The sequence below is a fragment of the Cibotium barometz genome, chromosome 23 (assembly GCF_041138505.1).
Source record: "Cibotium barometz isolate CiBa-2024 chromosome 23, ASM4113850v1, whole genome shotgun sequence".
In the NCBI taxonomy this organism is placed as follows: domain Eukaryota; kingdom Viridiplantae; phylum Streptophyta; class Polypodiopsida; order Cyatheales; family Cibotiaceae; genus Cibotium; species Cibotium barometz.
In genome coordinates this window covers 51,985,578-52,004,967 of record NC_141068.1, presented here as the reverse complement: position 1 = coordinate 52,004,967, position 19,390 = coordinate 51,985,578, and the positions used below count along the sequence as shown (strand labels likewise).

The 19,390-nt window shown below is 37.7% G+C and overlaps 1 protein-coding gene across 1 annotated transcript; it reads left to right on the top strand.

Moving 5' to 3' along the window:
• The first annotated feature begins 7,387 nt into the window (after positions 1-7,387).
• LOC147626077 (uncharacterized) lies at positions 7,388-9,468 on the top strand. The gene is made up of 5 exons (XM_086817641.1): positions 7,388-7,656; positions 7,739-7,788; positions 8,245-8,371; positions 8,556-8,666; positions 8,798-9,468. Exons 1-5 carry the CDS (start codon positions 7,419-7,421, stop codon positions 9,433-9,435), a joined length of 1,164 nt encoding a protein of 387 aa, XP_086673767.1. The 5' UTR covers positions 7,388-7,418; the 3' UTR covers positions 9,436-9,468.
• Positions 9,469-19,390: the final 9,922 nt, after the last annotated feature.

Here is a 19,390-nt window from a genome sequence, read left to right as displayed (position 1 = left end):
ACCGCTCGTGAGATGCAAGTAGAGATGTTATCTTTGATGTGATAAGGAGCTCGCATTATGCACCAGTGAAGATAACTGAAGATAAAAATGTAAGAATTAATGATGGTTTCCTTCATATAGAGTAGTAATCACATGTGATTAGTGGACATATAGAGTCCTCTATATGTAACTGAAGGTGTAGATGTAAGAAGTAATGATGATGTCTCACATGTAGAGAAATAAACACAGGTGCTTAGTGGAGATAAAAAGTTCCTCTAGAAGTAAATTCCATAGTAAAGTTGATTGAGGACAAATGCAAGGAATGTAGATGCATCATCTTTTGGTACTATAAGTACTAGTACATGCAAGAAGTAATGATGATGTCCCACATATAGAGCAATAATCATAGGTGCTTAGTGGACATAGAGAGTCCTCTAGCAGTGGAGTCCAGTAGGTTGAGGACAAATGCAAGGAATGTAGATGCATCATCTCATGGTACTACAAGTACTAGTACATGTGTATCACACAAAGGGAATAAAAAGGTAAATTAACCTTTTGCACCTCATCTGTCAGTAGGTCACATTTATGTAGATGGTGACTTTAGTGGTTATAAGTAGAGCCTTGATGAGAAGCTTAGCATTCTGCCAATGGTTACTCCTCATGTTGTGGGAGAACCAAGGATGTTTTGAGGACATTAGATAGTGATCTTAGTATACGTAGGTCTACTTGGGTTAGATACCCTATTGACATTGAGATACGATGGATATACAACCCATCACTATGCTTACATGGTTAAAGAAATACAGGAGATAGAACCTACTTGGTTTGAGCAGGTGTTTGGAAATCAAAAAACGAAAGATGCCATGGATGAGGAGATGGAAACACTGGATATAAATGTAACATGGGAATTAGTGCCTTTACCTAAGGATAAGAATGCAATTGGATATAAGTGGGTGTACAAGGTTAAGCGTAACTCAAATGGATTCGTGAACAAGTATAGCGTAAGACTTGCCAAGGGTTATGCGTAGACATATGGAATTGACTATGAGGAGACATTTAGCATGGTTGCGGGAATGGCAACCATAGCTATCATTGCATATGGCTAAAGAGAGCAAAAGGTTTATCTTTACATCAAATAGATGTTAAGAATGTTTTCTTGCAAGGTGATTTACAAGAAGAGGTTTGCATGATCCAATCACGGGGTTATAAGAGCGATGCACATCCAAATTTATGTGTAGGTTACACAAAAACTTATGTAGCTTGAAGCAAGATCTCAAAGTATGGTCAAATAAGATCCGAGACACATTGGAATTCACATATCCAATGTAGATTTTTCACTTTATGCGAAAAATCTAAATAGAGGGATCATGTTGTTAGTCATTTATGTGGGTGACAAAATAATATGATGATAGCGATGTTGATATACGTGATATACATGATGTCATGATGCTTTTGAAGTACAAGTTTGAGATGAAAGATTTAGGTGAGCTGTAGTTTTTTCTTGGTATAGAGGTGCTAAAATCACGTGATTGCATTTTACTATTACAGAGATAGTATGGCTTGGATATAATATCCAAGAATAGTATGGTAGGCTATAAGCCTATTTTAGTGCCATTAACATATTAGGAAGTTTGGGAAAATTCCATTACTTTTGAAATTCATTGTTCACTCTACTTTTTTGGCATATCTTACGCATACCAATTTCAAAGTTGTCAGAGAATGTGATTTTAGAACCTACTCTTCAAGAGCTTTCCAACGATATGTCAAATGAGGAGGTTTTGAGAAAATCTTGAAAGCTTTTTTTAATCTTACAAAATGGGAATTGGGATTTTCCCAAACTCCCTAATATGGTCTTCATTGGAGGAGAACACCAAGCTTTCCATAGATATATAGGTGAGATTTTGGAGGACCCACAGCTTGATCTCCATCACCATTACTATTCTAGATTTGAGCTATGATATTGGACTTATGATTTAGTTTATTAGGGCCCCCAAGAAGCCACACTTGGATGTGGCTAGACGGATTCTCTGATACATAAATTCCACTATTGATTATAAAGTTTTCATTGAGGTTGACAAAGATATATATTTACGTGGGTATACATATACTAATTAGATTAGTAGTGTCTCAGACAAGAGATCTACTAGCGACTTTATGTTCTCTTTTGGGAGTGTTACTATGAGTTCGAGTAGTAAGAAAAAACCAAAAATTTATTGTTTAAAGTTAGAGTACAAGGGTTTTGTTATGGTCGCTTGTGAGGTATTTAGAAGCTACTTGGTGATATGGATGAGTCTATGGTGGATAGAGCCATTATCATTTATTATAAAAACATGAGTAGCATACAACTGGCCTAGTAACCCAGTCTATCATGCTAGAAGAAAGCACATTGAGGAGCACTATCATGTTTTGTGAGGGAGAAGATAGGTGATTTGGATTCTTTTAGATTTAGTATATGTTAGCAAAGAGGATAAGGTGGCCTGACATCTTCACGATGGCATTGGGTACAGAGAAGCTCCGTATGTTTAGGAGCTTACTTAGAGTGTAGTGTGTGGAGTTGAGCTCAAGGGGGAGTGGTCAAATATCAAGCTCAACTAAAACTACAAACATTGATGACCCACATGGGTGATAGTTTTCGCACTCACGCCATTGACTATGTTGGTGAGAATATGGGCGATATGCCACTAGTGGTTTACAAGCTATGTGACAACCACATAGGTGTGGCATAGTTATAGCAGCAGTAACTCATGTGGGAGTCGGGTTCACAATATGGACCGACCTTTGTAAGTTATAGTAGGAGGGTTCTTTCCCTTATAGTGTGTACTCCTATCTCTTTATGTTGTGGTCATAGAGAACATAAGAGATTATAATAAAATTCAACCATCCATATTTCTTTGTGCTTATCTACTCTTATATGTGTGTGTGTGTGTTTGCTTCCAATAAGGAGCTCAATCTCATCCTCTCACTTGCATTCCTCTTGAACTCATAGTGATGAGACTGATGAATTGTGTGAAGAAGGGGCTGGTTGATTATATATATAGGCCTGTTATATGCAGAGCGACCATGACATGACCATGTAGGTCTGCTTAGGTCTGTGGTCATAGAGTCAATGCTAACGTCCATGATGTAGACTCAACCTATACTAGTAATTGCGTAACAATTTTCCCACCTCCCACAGCTATCCCATCTCACCTTGGCCCCCATAATGTTAGGATAGGGTGTCAAAGAGTAGAGTCTACCTACTCCATGTGTGGAGATAACAATCCACTAGAATAGGTAGCCTATTCGGTAGTGTGCCAAATCTAATTTAGGCTATCTCTAAACCATTTCACCTCCAACGTCACCTTCTTGTGTGAATATGGGGAGGGATGCTAGGCACTCGAGTTGCTCAACCATAGCCACTCCTCATAATGGGTGCCCAGACAAACATGAGCTAGTAGCCGGTGTGCCGGTGTGCCCAGGTGGAGCATTGATATCCAATAACAAGTAGAGTATGACTCAATTTTGGGAAACCATACTTGGGATCTTGTGGATTGTCCTGAAAAATGGAAGGTTATTGGCACCAAGTCGCCATGTATAAGTTTGATGGTACATTTTGGATAAGTACAAGGCAAGGTTGGTGGTGAAGGTTTTTGCACAAGTTGAAGGGTTCGACTTTCAGGAGACATTTCCCCCATATCTAATGACCTCTATTCATACAGTACTAGCCTTAGTGGTGGTTATTGTGAATTTCTTGCCTACTTTTCCATGTGCAACCATGAGTTAGAATACATGAAAAAGGGCTTTCCTAGTAGCTTGGTTGAATCTCCAATGCATGGCCAAATGGTAGTAAATCTACAAACTCCATCCATACTATAAATTCATTACAAACCCTTTTGATACATAAAAATATGGATCCTAAGGTAAATTAATGAAGATCCACATGAAAATATAGGGGAGTTTTTGCAAGCGACTTTGGCCCCCAGGTTAAGTTCACCCAATAGTATGTTGAAGAACCCTTGCCCAAATAGAAGATCTTGGCTACTTGCTCAAACCTAAATAATACCTTTATTAGAACTTATAACCCCACATGAAGCAAAAAGGGATATATGTTTGTCCATAAATTTCCTTGGAAGGCAAAGTCCTAATAACTCACTAGGGTCGTGACTTGTTTCCAAAAGACATCATTTGCCTTCCCTTTCTTGCTTTTCTCCAGAAGTCCTTGCGTTAAGCTTTCCTTTTCCTAATCAAAATTTTTCTTTTCTCTAACATAAAGAACCAATGAATTTGTTTTTCTCTAACACATCATGAACCAATAAATTGAAAAAATACTTAGCTCTTGCTTGGTTTTGCTACTCACCTAGCATTGTAATCTCCTTTAAGTCCACCATTTCTTCATCTACATTAAGGTCTCCCCAAGATTTGGCTCCCTCCCTTTCATAAATTACTCCTCCTAGCACAACATTCTCCATGATCTTGTTCTCCACAGGCATCATTATTAAATGTTCACCTAATGATAGAGAAACATTCTTTATCTTCTTGTCACATATATCTTTTTATACTTTCAAAACCATCAACCCTTAACTTCATGTAGGGGCATTTGGGGGGGGGGGTAAACTTTATTGAGACAGAGCCTGAGCACTTCACATAAGACATATGTGCACATATATATGTAAATGTGTGTGTGGTTGTGAATATATATATATAATATTTCTCTTTCTCAACAAGCTTTCAAGTGACAGAGCTCAACATTGTTTTTTTCTCATCGTCGGTCCTTTTATCAGCTCTACTAGCAATGCTAATGGAAGATCCACACATAGGACAAACTCTTGTTGTCCTTGCTTGTTAATGCTTAAATCTTCATTATAACCCATAGTCCACTCTTGCAGTATCTCCCTAGCTATGATGTTATACTATAAGTAAGATCCATGAGTGGGACATCTTACATGCCTACTCCATCTTGGTGTCATCTTGTTGGTGTTCTTGCTTGCTAATTCTTGAATCCTCATAATATACACCCATAGACAAGGAGGTGGCCATTGTGGGCGTTACTATGGTGACTCCACACTTCTAATTTCTCCCCAGCTATACGATGTCATACTACAAGATCCATGCATGTTCCATCTTGCATACCTACCCCATATCATACACCTATCCCACCTAGCTAACCTAATTATGTGAAGAGCCCCCTTACATTGATATGAATGCAGAGGCTTCTCCTCTAGAAGGCACTCTCAAGAATACCATGCTCTATTATAGTTTAGATCTTTTAAAAAGGGATTCATGGAGGACTTGTGGGGTTCACTTAAAATTATGTAGTGTACCGAGAGTGAGTGCACGTGAAGGGGTTTTTTATTCAAATTTTGTGATAGATTTACAAAAATGTACTTATAGAAGTGTTTTTTTATATACTTTAATTTCGCATGTAAGGGGTTTTTTAAAAATACCCTTTGAACACACGTGATATACAAGTTTGAGATAGAGGATACATATGGTTCATGAATCTTAAACCAACTCTGACGAGATTATGGTAGATCCCCTTTCTAGATGTAGTCATGGATTGGCAAGACTAGCTCAACTGTTAAAACACCATTTCATATATGAGCTTAAAGCTGAGTTACAAATCCACAGAATAAGAGATTGGATGTTTGATTACATGTGTGGACACACCTCTGATAGAGATTTGGAACAAGTGAACAGAAATCCTGAAGCATGCTTTGAAAAGGCTTTGAAGAGGGATTGAGAGTTGCTCAAGAAGGAGAATTAAGAAAATCTCGACATGTACCAATAACAAAGAGACACCATAGTTGTGTGATAATAAAAGTATGGGGTGAATCACCATGGCAAGCACAGTTCTATGTATACTTCGCTCAATCATTAATTGCAACTCCGTTTTCATCTACCATGGCTTATTCTAACTTTTTGTTTATTTCATGTCTGGTAGAAAGTTGTGATTGGCCAGAAAGCCAATTAATTGTGCATGTGTATTGTGTGTATGCAAGACATCACAACAAGCACTACTTAATAACATTAAGGCACTACTACTTGATAGCCTTAAGGAACATGGTATAGAAGTCAATTATGAGAATGGCCATGTCAGTATTTATGCCTCTCTCAAACCTTCAAGTAGCTAGTATGTTATACATTACTTCTTACCTTTGTATGCTTAAGTCTCTTTATAGAACTCAAGGATTTCGAGCAAAGAGCATGGATCTAACAAAGTTTTTATTTTTCGAGCCGGGGTCCATGGATCTATTAAAGAGGAGAATGAAAAGCACAACAAAGATGAGGACTAGACTTCTCCATTCTTCATGTTTCTAGTCTACGCCTATCCTTAAGCTAGTCTACGCCTATCCTTAAGCTAGTCTTCATGTTTCTAGTCTACGCCTATCCTTAAGCTAAGTAAAAGGCTTATTAAAGTTCAAAACTTATTGGCCATTTTAAGTGGGGGTTTTTTTTTCATGAACATATTGGCCTCAAGAGCGAACACTTTTTGACCCAAATTTGTGATCTACTCTTTTTGTCTAAAATATGTATTGTATTATTGTGTTCAATCAAACACATTAGGCAATTTATCTCATTTTGCCCAAAATTTCCCCCCAATTCAGCACTAATCCTCAAACAATAAAAAAAAAAATACAAGCCTTACAATAATCTTGGCAATTTACAAGGGTTATTGTAGTTCCAAGGGTTACATAAGCACTTGTTGCAAGGCTTTTTGAATTCAATAATTTTTTTCCCAAGAGTAAAAGCGTCACTAAGGCAACATAGTATTGTACTGTTATAACAATGTAGCAAGAAAAAGATCAAAATATTATTATAAGGTATTTTATATCATCTTGGTTTCAACGGATTTTTGGGGTTGGTCTTGTATAATTTTGAATTTTAATTGATATTGCCCTATTGCATGTGCAATAATGTTTATACTAAACTCTTATATAGGTACACTTTGAGATATATTGTGCTTCAACCTCTTGGGCTACACTTGCCCCTCTAGAAGAAGATAGAGGGTGTCAACTGTAATTAAGTACCCTCTCTTGTTTTAAAAACAAAATTGTTGCCCAACATACAGGATTCGATATACTATAAAATTCTTTCACCATAACTCATAGTAATGTTGATTTTTTTCCCCTTATATGTAACCTTAGCAAACACTTACATTGGGCTGTGAGTTCATGTTATTGGGAGCCTAACTTATGAGCATTGCCCAATGTCATGGTTATGTCATACCCTTAATTAAATCTTTCCCAATGGTTATGTCACACCCTTAATTAAATCATTGGGAAAGATGTACGTTTGTCTTTCGTGCACAGACCAAGCGTGCGCTTTTTTCGCGTGCTTGCTGCTTTGAAAGTTGGGAGGTCGCTTTTTCAGCTTTTTTTCCCCTTTTTTGCTTTTGGGGCTTTGGGGGGCGTATTTAATAAAATAATGGAGACAGGCACGCACGCAGTCCTGAGATCAAGATGGCACGTTTGGTGCGTGCGTTAGCGGCAGCCGTGGTGGTGGTGGTGGCGGCGGCGGTCTTCTTCGTGTGTGGTTGCGAAGGGCGGAGAGGCAGTAGTGCAGGAGTGGAGGTGAGGCCGTATGGGAAGGTGAGGGCGGGGCGCGTTGTGTTGGCCACCTTGGAGCGAGGCCCGCTTCGCGTGGAGATCACCAATTGGGGTGCCGCCATCACCGCGCTCTACCTTCCGGATGCTAAGGGTAATTCTTCTCCAATTATCTTCAAATCTTGGAATAATTATTTGCTCAGCGAATTACTAATCGTAGTCCTGTAACATTGCAGGAAAGCTGGCGGACGTCGTGCTTGGCTTGGACTCATTCAAGGATTACAAGGTGAGGCTTTCGTGTGTCTGTGTGAGAGAGAGAGAGAGAGTGTGTGTGTTTGTGTGTGTGTGTGTGTGTGTGTGAGAGAGAGAGAGAGAGAGAGAGAGTGTGTGTGGGGAGAGAGAGAGAGAGTGTGTCTGTGTGTGTGTGAGAGAGAGAGAGAGAGTGTGGAGAGAGAGAGAGAGAGAGAGAGAGAGAGTGTCTGTGTGTGTGTGAGAGAGAGAGAGAGAGAGATTGCGTAACATTTAAGCTTACCCCAGAATGGGAGCGTGCCATTGTAGGCAGAGTAGCCATTGCAGTGTGTGTCTGTGTCTGTGTCTGTGTGAGAGAGAGAGAGAGAGAGAGAGAGAGAGAGAGAGTGTGTGTTGGGGGGGAGAGAGATAGAGAGAGAGAGTGTCTGTGTGTGTGTGTGTGTGTGAGAGAGAGAGAGAGAGAGATTGCGTAACATTTACAAGCTTACCCCAGAATGGGAGCGCGCCATACTTTGGAGCCATTGTAGGCAGAGTAGCTAATAGAATCGCTGGTGGCACGTTCGTTCTAGACCATGTCCGCTACAACCTTACAAAAAACGACGGCAATAACACTCTTCATGGTAAGCTTTGGACGATACCCTGCAGCACTCGTGCTTTTTTGGACCCTAGCACGTGTGCTTTTTTGGACTCACTACCATAGCACTTGGACGTGTGTTTTCCTAAGTTTATTTGTTTTCTGTGTCTCCCTAAGTCTATTTGCTTTTGCTTCTATGTTGAGTGGCATGTGCTTTCACTTCTTTCCAGGTGGGAAAATTGGCTATGACAAAGTTCTTTGGGACGCCACTACAATGCTTGAGAAGAATGATGATGCTCCATGTGTGAAATTCACATACCATAGTTTTGATGGTGAACAAGGTAACTTGCTTAAGGCTTTTTATTATATGATAACATTAACTATACACGTGTTAATGGTTAATAAATTTCATTCCAATGGTTTTGCTTTTGATTTTTTTGTTTATCTATCTTAACAATTCCTCTTGCAACAGGTTTCCCTGGAGATTTGAATGTCACGGTCACATACAAGCTAACAAATGATATGGAACTAGTAGTGGACATGAAGGGGGTGGTAGGAAATAAGACCACTCCTGTAAACTTGGCACAACACACTTATTGGAACTTGGGAGGACATAATAGTGGCACAATACTAAACAACACCATCCAAATAGCAGGTGATCGTGTAACCATGGTAGATAAAAATCTTATACCTACAGGGGTTCTTGAAGATGTCAAGGGGACACCCTATGACTTCACAAAGGAGGCGACCATTGGGAGCCAGATTGACAAAGTGCAGGGTGGCTATGATATTAACTATGAACTCAAGGGTGGCAAGGTGATTAAATTTGAAGGGATTTCTCTCCATTTTGCAGCAAAGGTGAGGGAGCCAAATAGTGGAAGAGTAATGGAGGTGTACTCAAATCAACCAGGAATGCAATTTTATAGTGGTAACATGCTAAGTGGGGTGAAAGGAAAGAATGGAGCTGTGTATGGAGTGCATGATGGATTGTGCTTAGAAACACAAGGCTTCCCAAATGCTGTGAATGAGCCCAATTTCCCCTCTATGATGGTGAAGCATGGTCACGTGTATCACCATAAGATGCTTTACCGTTTCTCTATTGTTTCCTAAAGTTCTTCTCTATAAGCACATTATTTTCAAAAATTCTTTTTTTTGTGGCTATTTGTTCTCTCTCTCTCTCTCTCTCTCTCTCTCTCTTTTTCTGTTCTTCCACCACTCTTTTGGGCACAAACACTTTAGAGTGCAGAGTGACATCAATGGATCTTGTACTTGTATTATTTTTTACTTGAACCAGTGTGCATACTACATAGGGTTAATTTAAACATTTGAATTTAAAGAATCACAATCACATTATGCTTCTACATTTTAAAAATTAACATCTATATAATCAATCTTTTCTATCATTCTTTATACCACAATTCAACATCTATATAAGAAAAATAATAATAAAGCTATATAATCAATCTTTTCTATCATTCTTTATACCACAATTCAACATCTATATAAGAAGTGCCAACTAAGCTTAAAGAGAGATAATCCAAAAGGCCTAAAAAATAAGGTGAAATTTATTTTGGCATATTTTCTCTTGGCATTTTCTTGAGATATAAAAGATATATTTCTATTCTTAAATGTACATAAAAATGATAAAATATTGCTAGTTCTCGAAGTCTTCAATCTGTTCATGTACTATATGTACTATGTGAACAATGAATTGGTCAACTCTCCAAGTTTAATGGCTTATATTTCAAAATCTCTATGTATAAGCTGAAATATAGTATTTCTTGAAATTTGAACCAAGGATCATCCAAAAATAGTTCGAGTTCCCTCCCTGCAAGAAATTTCACCTCAAATTTTGAATGTTTTCGAGTTCCCTTGAAGGTTTTACATATCAAAGTTTGCAGGTATTGGTACTTTCAAAATCAAGATTTTTCTTGCAAATTAGTTGGACTCTTTACTTCTTTTTACTATTTTGGCACCTTTCTCTTTCCATTTAGATTTTTCTACTAATCAAGAGCAAGGAGGAACACAGAGAGAATCAAGAGGATGGCAGAGGGATTCAAGAGAAAGGAGGAATACAGAGAAAAGAGACATTTACAACCTACACATCGACCTTAAACATGAATATGAACCTCTAAGTAAGAGAAATAAACCTAATACATTGTGTACTGCATCTAAAGAAATGTTGAGGATGAAAGGGAAGAAAAATATAGATTTATGGATTGATGGGAGGTTATATCCCCAAAAGAACCTTTTACAAACTCCATACCATCATTTAGGAATACGACATCTCTGCTTAACTTTGTTGGAGATGGCTATAATGGGCTCCTAGAATATACACATCATTTGGAAGCAACAAGCAATGTTCTTAAATTAGAAAGAGATTTATTTGAGAAGGACGACATTCATTTGAAGAAAATCATAGAGCATTGTGTGCAGAAGTTATTAAGCAATAAGGAAACCATTTCAGGGCTTGAAAAACAAATGTCCGAATTAATACATAAGTAGACCTCATTAGGTCTCCGTAGACGACAAAAAAAAAACTAAGGGATATTGAGCAAATGAAGCTAGGAGGTGGTGGCATCAAGAAGAGAATACATGCAATCAAGTAAGCTCCTTTCTATTAATTGGTTTATTGTTTCTATTGTGATATTTTATGAATAGCAATCATTATTGCATATGTTCATGTATATCAATTTCTACATTTCAATATGATATCAGATCATTATTGCACCCTGATAAAGAATCAATGACAGAACCTTCTAGCGCACATTTCAGTCTTCTTTTAAATCGCCAGTATGCAAAATCACTGATTGACGAGAAGAATAATAAGAAGGTCTCAGAAAAGCAAATAGATGACTTTTTCAAAGAGAATCAACTCAATCCACAGGACATCCAGGCAATACTTGATGAGGCTGGTATATCACATAGAGGGTATTCAGCCATTTATAAGACTTTGCATGAAAAGATGAAGGATTCTAGTATAAAAGGATTATTATTGCCAAATCCTTCTTTGGTAAAAAAAATTATGTAAACAAGTAAATGAAGAGGTACTGCAAGCACTAGGAACCCCATTTCATATTGAAGACACCTATGCTGCACCAACAACAGGAGATGTGGTCTACAATAGATACAATAATATTTTCTACGACTTGGAGGCCTTACAGTCATATGATGTTCAATTGTTTGAAGTTACTCCTGAAGAATGTGATGGTGTCCTCAAATTTATGCTGAAGCTTGATGAGTGTCAAATTATGAAGGAGATAAAGTTAGAAAGGGTTACCATCACACTGATGAATAGGGCACTTGACACATCTATTCTAAAAGATGATCCTAGATGGTATTATTTCAATATGAAATAATCTATTGTCGTTGGGATCGTTTGAGATAAAATTTATTAGACTCGGATATGTTTGTGAAAAAAGAATTACATATAAAAAACACTAATAGGTTTTGAATTCCTATGTTTCTTCTATATTGCAGGTAGAATAAAAGAATTTTGATGTTCTGTATTGGGTCTTTCATATATAAGACATCGATACCCGAGACCATCAGCGGGGACAAGAGCAAAGAAATGGAAAAATCTTGGATGTGGAAGGCATGGGACAATATAAGGTGGAGTGGCATATGGTGGGTGATCTTAAAACTCTGAAATGTATGCACAATGTGTCAAAGGGTGCCAATTCAAAAAGTCCCTGCTTATATTGCATGTGCAGTACAAAGGTGTTTGATAAGAGGTATTGGAAGAAGGCACCCCGGAAAGACCCAAACTTCAAGCCAATTCTCGATATTCCATTGTCAAGTGTCCACATTTGTACAATGCATGCTCTTTGTAGAATCATTGAAAAACTCTTGTTTTTATACATATGTTTTGCATGGACTCTACAGCCTAATACAGCAAAGGTTACATCCATCAAAGCATTAGAGAAAGTTCTATTGGACATTGGTTTGCATGGTGGACATGCAAAAATTGAACAAGATGAAAAAAGGGCTAAGGATGGGAAGCATGTACCTAAGAAACCTTCCATTGGGGGTGTTAAAGCAAGAAGGTTTCTATTTGAACCAACACCACAAGGTCGTAGAAGAAGACAATCAGTGCAGATTGTAAAATACAATAGATGGAAGTGCGTTCACAATGCAGTAGTAGACCATGGAGACAATAGTCAAGCAAGAACATGAAAATCCAAGATGTGGAAATCTCTAGACACTATGTTTAAGTTTTGTGACAAGAAAGTGTGGACGAAGGAGGACCATGAGATATTTCAAACAGTGCTAGATGAGTTCAAGAGATCAATGATTGATGCATGGACGGATCAACACATCACCCACTATATGGTATTAGATTGATTATGCATTGAACTAGTTTTTATACTGTATATTAAAAAATATACTAATTAATGTATTCCTTTATTCTCTTGAAGCATATTATATATACCCCTTGGTTTGCAAAGAAGTATGGTAGTTTATCAATATGGTCAACCAGGGAATGGAGAAAACACATTATCAAACAACCACACTCCGGGTATTTCAATCATACAAGACATGGTGGAGGAGCAGAAAAAGCTAACAGTCAGGGGAATTACATCAGTGGACATATAGGAAGCTTGTACACAAATCCAAAAAGAAGCAGCAGTTCAAAGCATCCAAAATTAATCAAGCAGTAAAACTTGTGATGAATAAAGAAAGAAAACAAGATATATGGAGGAGATCTAATGCAAGTATTAAGCATGCAGAATAGCGAGGAATAAAACAAAGAAATGGGAAGATTTGGATACCCATAGATCCATGATTAACATTTCAAATTCAAAAATGGTCATATGCAAAACTATCATGACATTACACGAGAGAGAATATTATTACAAGAGATAGTAATATACTACTACTCCTTAACCTGCTCATCACTAACATCCTCGGGTGCATGAAGCCTTGCCCTTTTTGAAGATGACTCTGCAACATTATGAAAACTAGCAAACTGGAGGAACCCTTGGTTTTGTGAATCTGAGAAGCTCCCTTTTGCCATAATCACTTAGCATATTGGGATCCTTAATCCCACACACCAATCTATAAGTAGTATAGGCTAAGTAATATTTATTCCTTAGTGCATAGACTCTAGGGCCCTGCCCAAAGATTCACTTAGCATATTGGGATCCTTAATCCCACACACCAATCTATAAGTAGTATAGGCTAAGTAATATTTACTCCTTAGTGCATAGACTCTAGGGCCCTGCCCAAAGATTCACAATGTTAACTGCTTCTCCAAAAGCATGACTTTGTCTACATTCCACCTGACAAGATATGCCGAAGGTATCTGGATAATGTCTTGATTACAAACAAAGGAAATTTTGTATTTTCTTTCGAGAATTTCTTGTGGAATATAATGAATTGTGGAAACTTCAATCGGTTTATGTACTCTCCTAGTGCTGAGTTCATTCCAAGTCCTCCCATGCATTTGCCTACTCCGCGCCCGAGAAACTCATCCTCAAACACAACCAGCTACAAAACAATATTATTGATGAGCCAACACAACAAATAGAATAAGCTACTCAGCACGATAAAAAGTAATTAACAAGTAAACACACCTTCTGATTTTCATCATTAACAAGTAAATAAACTGTCCATGGACCATCGATGAGGATGCCCCTTCCCTTCCCATGTGTGAAATATTAAGTCTTTGCTGAATAGCCTGAAATTCCCCTTCAGTGGGAAGGTTGGATTCATAGCTTTTTGCATCCTTGTACATCATAGATAATGTGTCGGCAACAGAATGGAACTCACTGTCCTTGACATTTGAATCCAATAAGAGATACTTATCCAAATCTGGATCGACAAAATCTTCATCTTCCTCAAGATTCTGTGCAATGATGGCTAGATAGTAGTCTTTCCTTATGTCAAACACAGCTTGAATATCTATAGTTAACAAATATTCTTTGTCACCAATAGGAAATGTGGGGAGTAGTGGGGTTGGAATGTCCCCTGCTTCCTCTATCATAGAGGGCTGCTTGTCACCTGTAACCACTAAGGTGTCTTCTCTTCTGAGCACGTCAATATCCAATTGCTCACTTAAGTCCCTCTCCGCAGCCAAGTTTATCTCCTCCGCAATCTCTTGAACTTCATCTTCTACTCTTAGAGGTTCCTCTGCCTTCTCCTCAATTTCTTCATTTGTAACTTTTTCATCCTCAAGTAGCACATGCAAGTAGCAGATAAATCCATAGTAGTAAGCAACGAGACTACACTTGCGATTGTGAATGGGGCACTTATTGTGTGTCTTCTTCTTATCATCTAGCACCTTTGAAACATCCTATTTAAATTTTGTCTCAGGGTTGTTGAAGGCACAATATCATTCATGTGCACGTATTGGACGCCAGTGTACCACTTAAAGTGATCTGCTGAAATTGTTGCCCTTTCTCCTCAAGATACGAATGAGCAGAAATGATCATGTCTTCAATGGAGAAATTGAAATTAAACATGTGTGAGATTTTAAGATGGCAATGATGATGTCGAACTTTATAAAGGAAGTCGAACAACTTTTCATATGGGGTTTCTTAAAGGCCAGCATCAGACTCAACCTCAATCCTTAGTGAAAGGTTCCATCTACAAGCCAGGAAATATGTTAGGACGATGAAAGTTCTGTGTAAGATAATAAAGGATCAAGCAAGATCAGTATAACGCGATAAGCGTTGGAGAAATCACTCACATCTCTAGTCACGTTGTAGTAATTTGATGAAATATTAGTGAGAAAATGAAATTGCAAAGAAAAATGTGCCAAAATCAGTGTAACGCAATACGTGTGGGAGAATTCCCAAGGAGCCCTCTCTTCACGTTATAGTGATTTGATGCAATATTTCAAAGGCGATGACGATTGTAAGAAAAATCACTACAAGAGAACGATAGTAGGACAAATCACTATAATGGGATATGGCTGGGAGAGTTCTCACTGACTCCCCTCTTCGTCTCGTTGTAGTAATTTGATCAAATATTTGTAAGAAAAAAATAATTTTCTTAAAAATCTTAAAAGATCCTTGTCCCCTCCACGCAACGAATTCCGGGGTGCTAGCAGTGGAAGTAGCACTTCTTGCGTAGAGCAGAACCTCTCACTCGGGGCCTCACCCACAGATATCTGGACAAGAGACTAATCCCTCGGTTCTTCCAAAACTGAAACCGAAAAAACTTCCCTCGCCCAGCAGACATAGATGATTCCTCCAGGATATTTTTATTCTAATGTAGTCGAGAGCCTTAACTAACCAAATTGATCCGACTGAACCCATAAGTCACATCGTCAGATCAAGGAAGAGACTTGCACTTGGATCATAGAGACCAACGCTTTTTTCCCTCATCAAGAGGCACAGCCGTTGATTCTTTTCCATAGAACAAGGGTTATCCGGGATTTACTTCAACTATTGTAACTTAACAGAATTGAGTCTCATTTTAGGGATCCATCAGTCCAGCCTAAACCCATCCAATCCCATGGGTTAGCCAACAGCCCACCACTGTAGTGATAGGATCCATTTAGAAATTTAATTATGTTTTGCCCCGGGTACCAGGGAAAAGAGTTCCCAGGCCCCTTAGCCAGCTTCATGCAAACTTCAAGATAGTCACACCACTTACACACCCAATAGGAAATTGCCTGTTTCACAGACTCACTTGTCTTTAAAATAATCTTTTAATGAAACTATAGTATCACTAATCATAATCCTCCAAAATATCCAGCTTGAATTCAAATTTCCAATCATTCCTTCATTGGTGTACCTATGGCATCATTAGCAACTAGAACGCTCACTACCCAAGGGCCTTTTCAATAGTTCCTAGCTCATAGTACCCGGGAATATAATCACATAAGAAAATCTAGATAGACTCTCCGTTGAAGATCAACAAGATCAACCAACAGATCCATATAAAAGAGCTATGGACTCATGCGTTGAGGACCAGCAAGGCCAATCAACCAAATCCATGCCCGAGTTCAGAAAACAACTCTAACACCTTGTTCCATTTTCTTCCTGGACGCACGCGTGGGTATCTTCGGTGACCCAGAGCTTGAGCACCGTATGGTCAGCACCCTCTAGGCTCCTTCGCAGGTCACCTAGCGCTTCACTCATAGGCCACTTCCTTAATCCCTCATCCACCATACCGAAAGCTCACCATTTAAATCGAACCGAGACTGGTTAAGACCTCGAGCGACCTTGCTATGCGAGACATCCTCCATTGACTCTCCGTCAGCTGTTGTAACTTTATCACTTAGGTCTCCAACGACCTCATTCACAAGATGGTCAAAATGCTTTCCCAGCATTCTTGACATAAAACAGTCATTTAAAAACAGGTCATAGATACAGTTTCTAATGAACTCTCATCTTTCCACATTGTTCCACATCATTTTTCGTTATTCCACATTCTTCTACATCAATTCATATTGCTTATTCTATATCCAGTCATATGTATTCCCATCGTCTTCATCCATTCTCATCCAATCACATCATATTACATCTCCTCACATCTATCCACATCACATCACATTCATACACATCACATCTCATCACATCCAATTACATCTATTCAGATCCTCATCACATCACGTCACGTCACATCCATCCTCATCACATCTCATCCATTCACATCTACCCATATCCACATCACATCACATCACATCCATTCACATCACATCTCATCCATTCACATCTACCCCGATCCACATCACATCTGCCCCGATTCACATCACATCTACCCCGATCCATTCACATCTACCCCGATCCACATCACATCTACCCCGATTCACATCACATCTCATCCATTCACATCTACCCCGATCCACATCACATCGCATCACATCTCATCCATTCACATCTACCTAGATCCACATTCATCCACCTTACATCTCATCCATCCATTCACATTACATCACATCCATTCAGATATCATCATATCACATTCACATCCATTCACATCTCATCGCATCCATTCAGATATCATCATTCACATCCATTCACATCTCATCGCATCCATTCAGATATCATCATTCACATTACATCACATCCATTCAGATATCATCATATCACATTCACATCCATTCACATCTCATCGCATCCATTTAGATATCATCACATTCATTGCATCCACATCACATCACATACATTCCATCCACATTACATTACGTCCATATCTATCCACATCACATCTCATTCATTCCAACCACATTACATCACGTCCACATCTATCCACATCACATCTCATTCATTCCATCCACATTACTGTTGAAACATCCACATCTATCCATATCTCATCACATCCATTCACATCTCATCACATTCATCCACATCCATCCATTCATTCACATTCACATCTATCCACATCCATCCATTCATTCACATGCACATCTATCCACATCCATTCATGCATTCACATGGACATCTATCCACATCCATCCATTCATTCACATTCACATCTATCCACGTCCATCCATTCATTCACATGCATACCTGTCACATCACATCTCATTCTCATCCATTTACATCACATCACATCCTTTCACATATCATCACATCTTATTCACATCTCATCACATTCACATCCACATCCATTTACATCACATCACATCCCATCCACATCTCATCACATCCACATCCACATTCATTTACATCTCATCACATTCACATCCACATCCATTTACATCACATCACATCCCATCCACATCTCATCACATCCACATCCACATCCATTTTTAGTATCGTTTTCTACTTTCGATACCGATGGGACTTTTCTAAGTTTTTGCCAATTGCTTGGCCTAGTTAAAGGTACTTTTTCTCAATGGATATTTTTATATTCTTTCTCAAATTTCTCAAGTGAAATATATTTAATATTCTTCTTTTTGAGTAAAAGATTCATGGGATTTACAAGAATCAATTCTACCCATATTTCCCAATAAGATTAATAATGCTCAAAATTTCACTTTTGATAAATACTCATAATTTAAATTATACCAAAATTTTCTCTTTTATTATTTAATTACTTGGATCTCAATATAATGAAAATTTCTCTTTTTGTATAAAAAATAAATTTACCAAAATTTACTCTTTTCTCATAATCAATTAATTATGCATAATTATAAAAAAAATATTTCTCATGAATATGATGAAAATTATTCTTTTTGCATAGGATGTCCAATCCTAGAATATGGTAGAAAGTCCTCTTTTAGCATTATGCATAAAAATAAGATATGTATTATTTTCTAAAAATTTTGCTATAGCTTTGCTGCTATTACTGATAATTCTTAATTTTTTTCTAAAGAATAAAAGCTTGTAATGAAAATATGATAGTAGTTCATTTTTATGCTTAAAATCAAACTATGAATATAAATCATGATTTTAACCATAATCATAAGCTTAATTATGATTATCTCACTAGATTAATCTCATTAAATTATTTCTCTTTTCCCAAATTGATAGAATAATCTATTTCTCATTTATAATCAATCAAAGTAGTTTTTAACTACTTATAAATAATCTAAAAGAAATAACCATTATTTTATTAACACAAAATCATAAAAATGTCATTTTTTTAATCTCTAGCTTATCAAGCCTAGAGTTTAGCTTTGAATCAAGGGACTATCATTGAGAAGCATCTTTTTGCAAAGGATTTAGCCATAAAGATGGCTATTCTTTTAGAGAGAGAGATTTACTTAAAGAAAGCATTACAAATAAGCATAAAGATTAACTTTCTCTTAATTAAGCATTAAGACTTTAAGAGAAAGCTTGATTTGAATTAAAACATTCATTTAGAAAGCTTCTCAAGCTTGAGAGGGGTTGAGAAGAAGAAGTCATTGAGATAAATTAGAAAAAAACCATAAAATTTAATTTTACCTCCAAGTTTGGCTTGACTCTCTATTATAGCAATGAAGCCCCCGACCAATCAATTGGTCCACCAAGAGGAGAAGAGAAACTCCAAGAGTTGTTGTAGAGAGAGAGAGCTCCAGGCTCCCAAGAGAGAGGAAAATTTAAGGAATAATAGAAAATATGATTATTTTAATATAATATTGGCATGGTATAGCTCCAATATTTTTTTACAAAAGACTAAGGGTCTA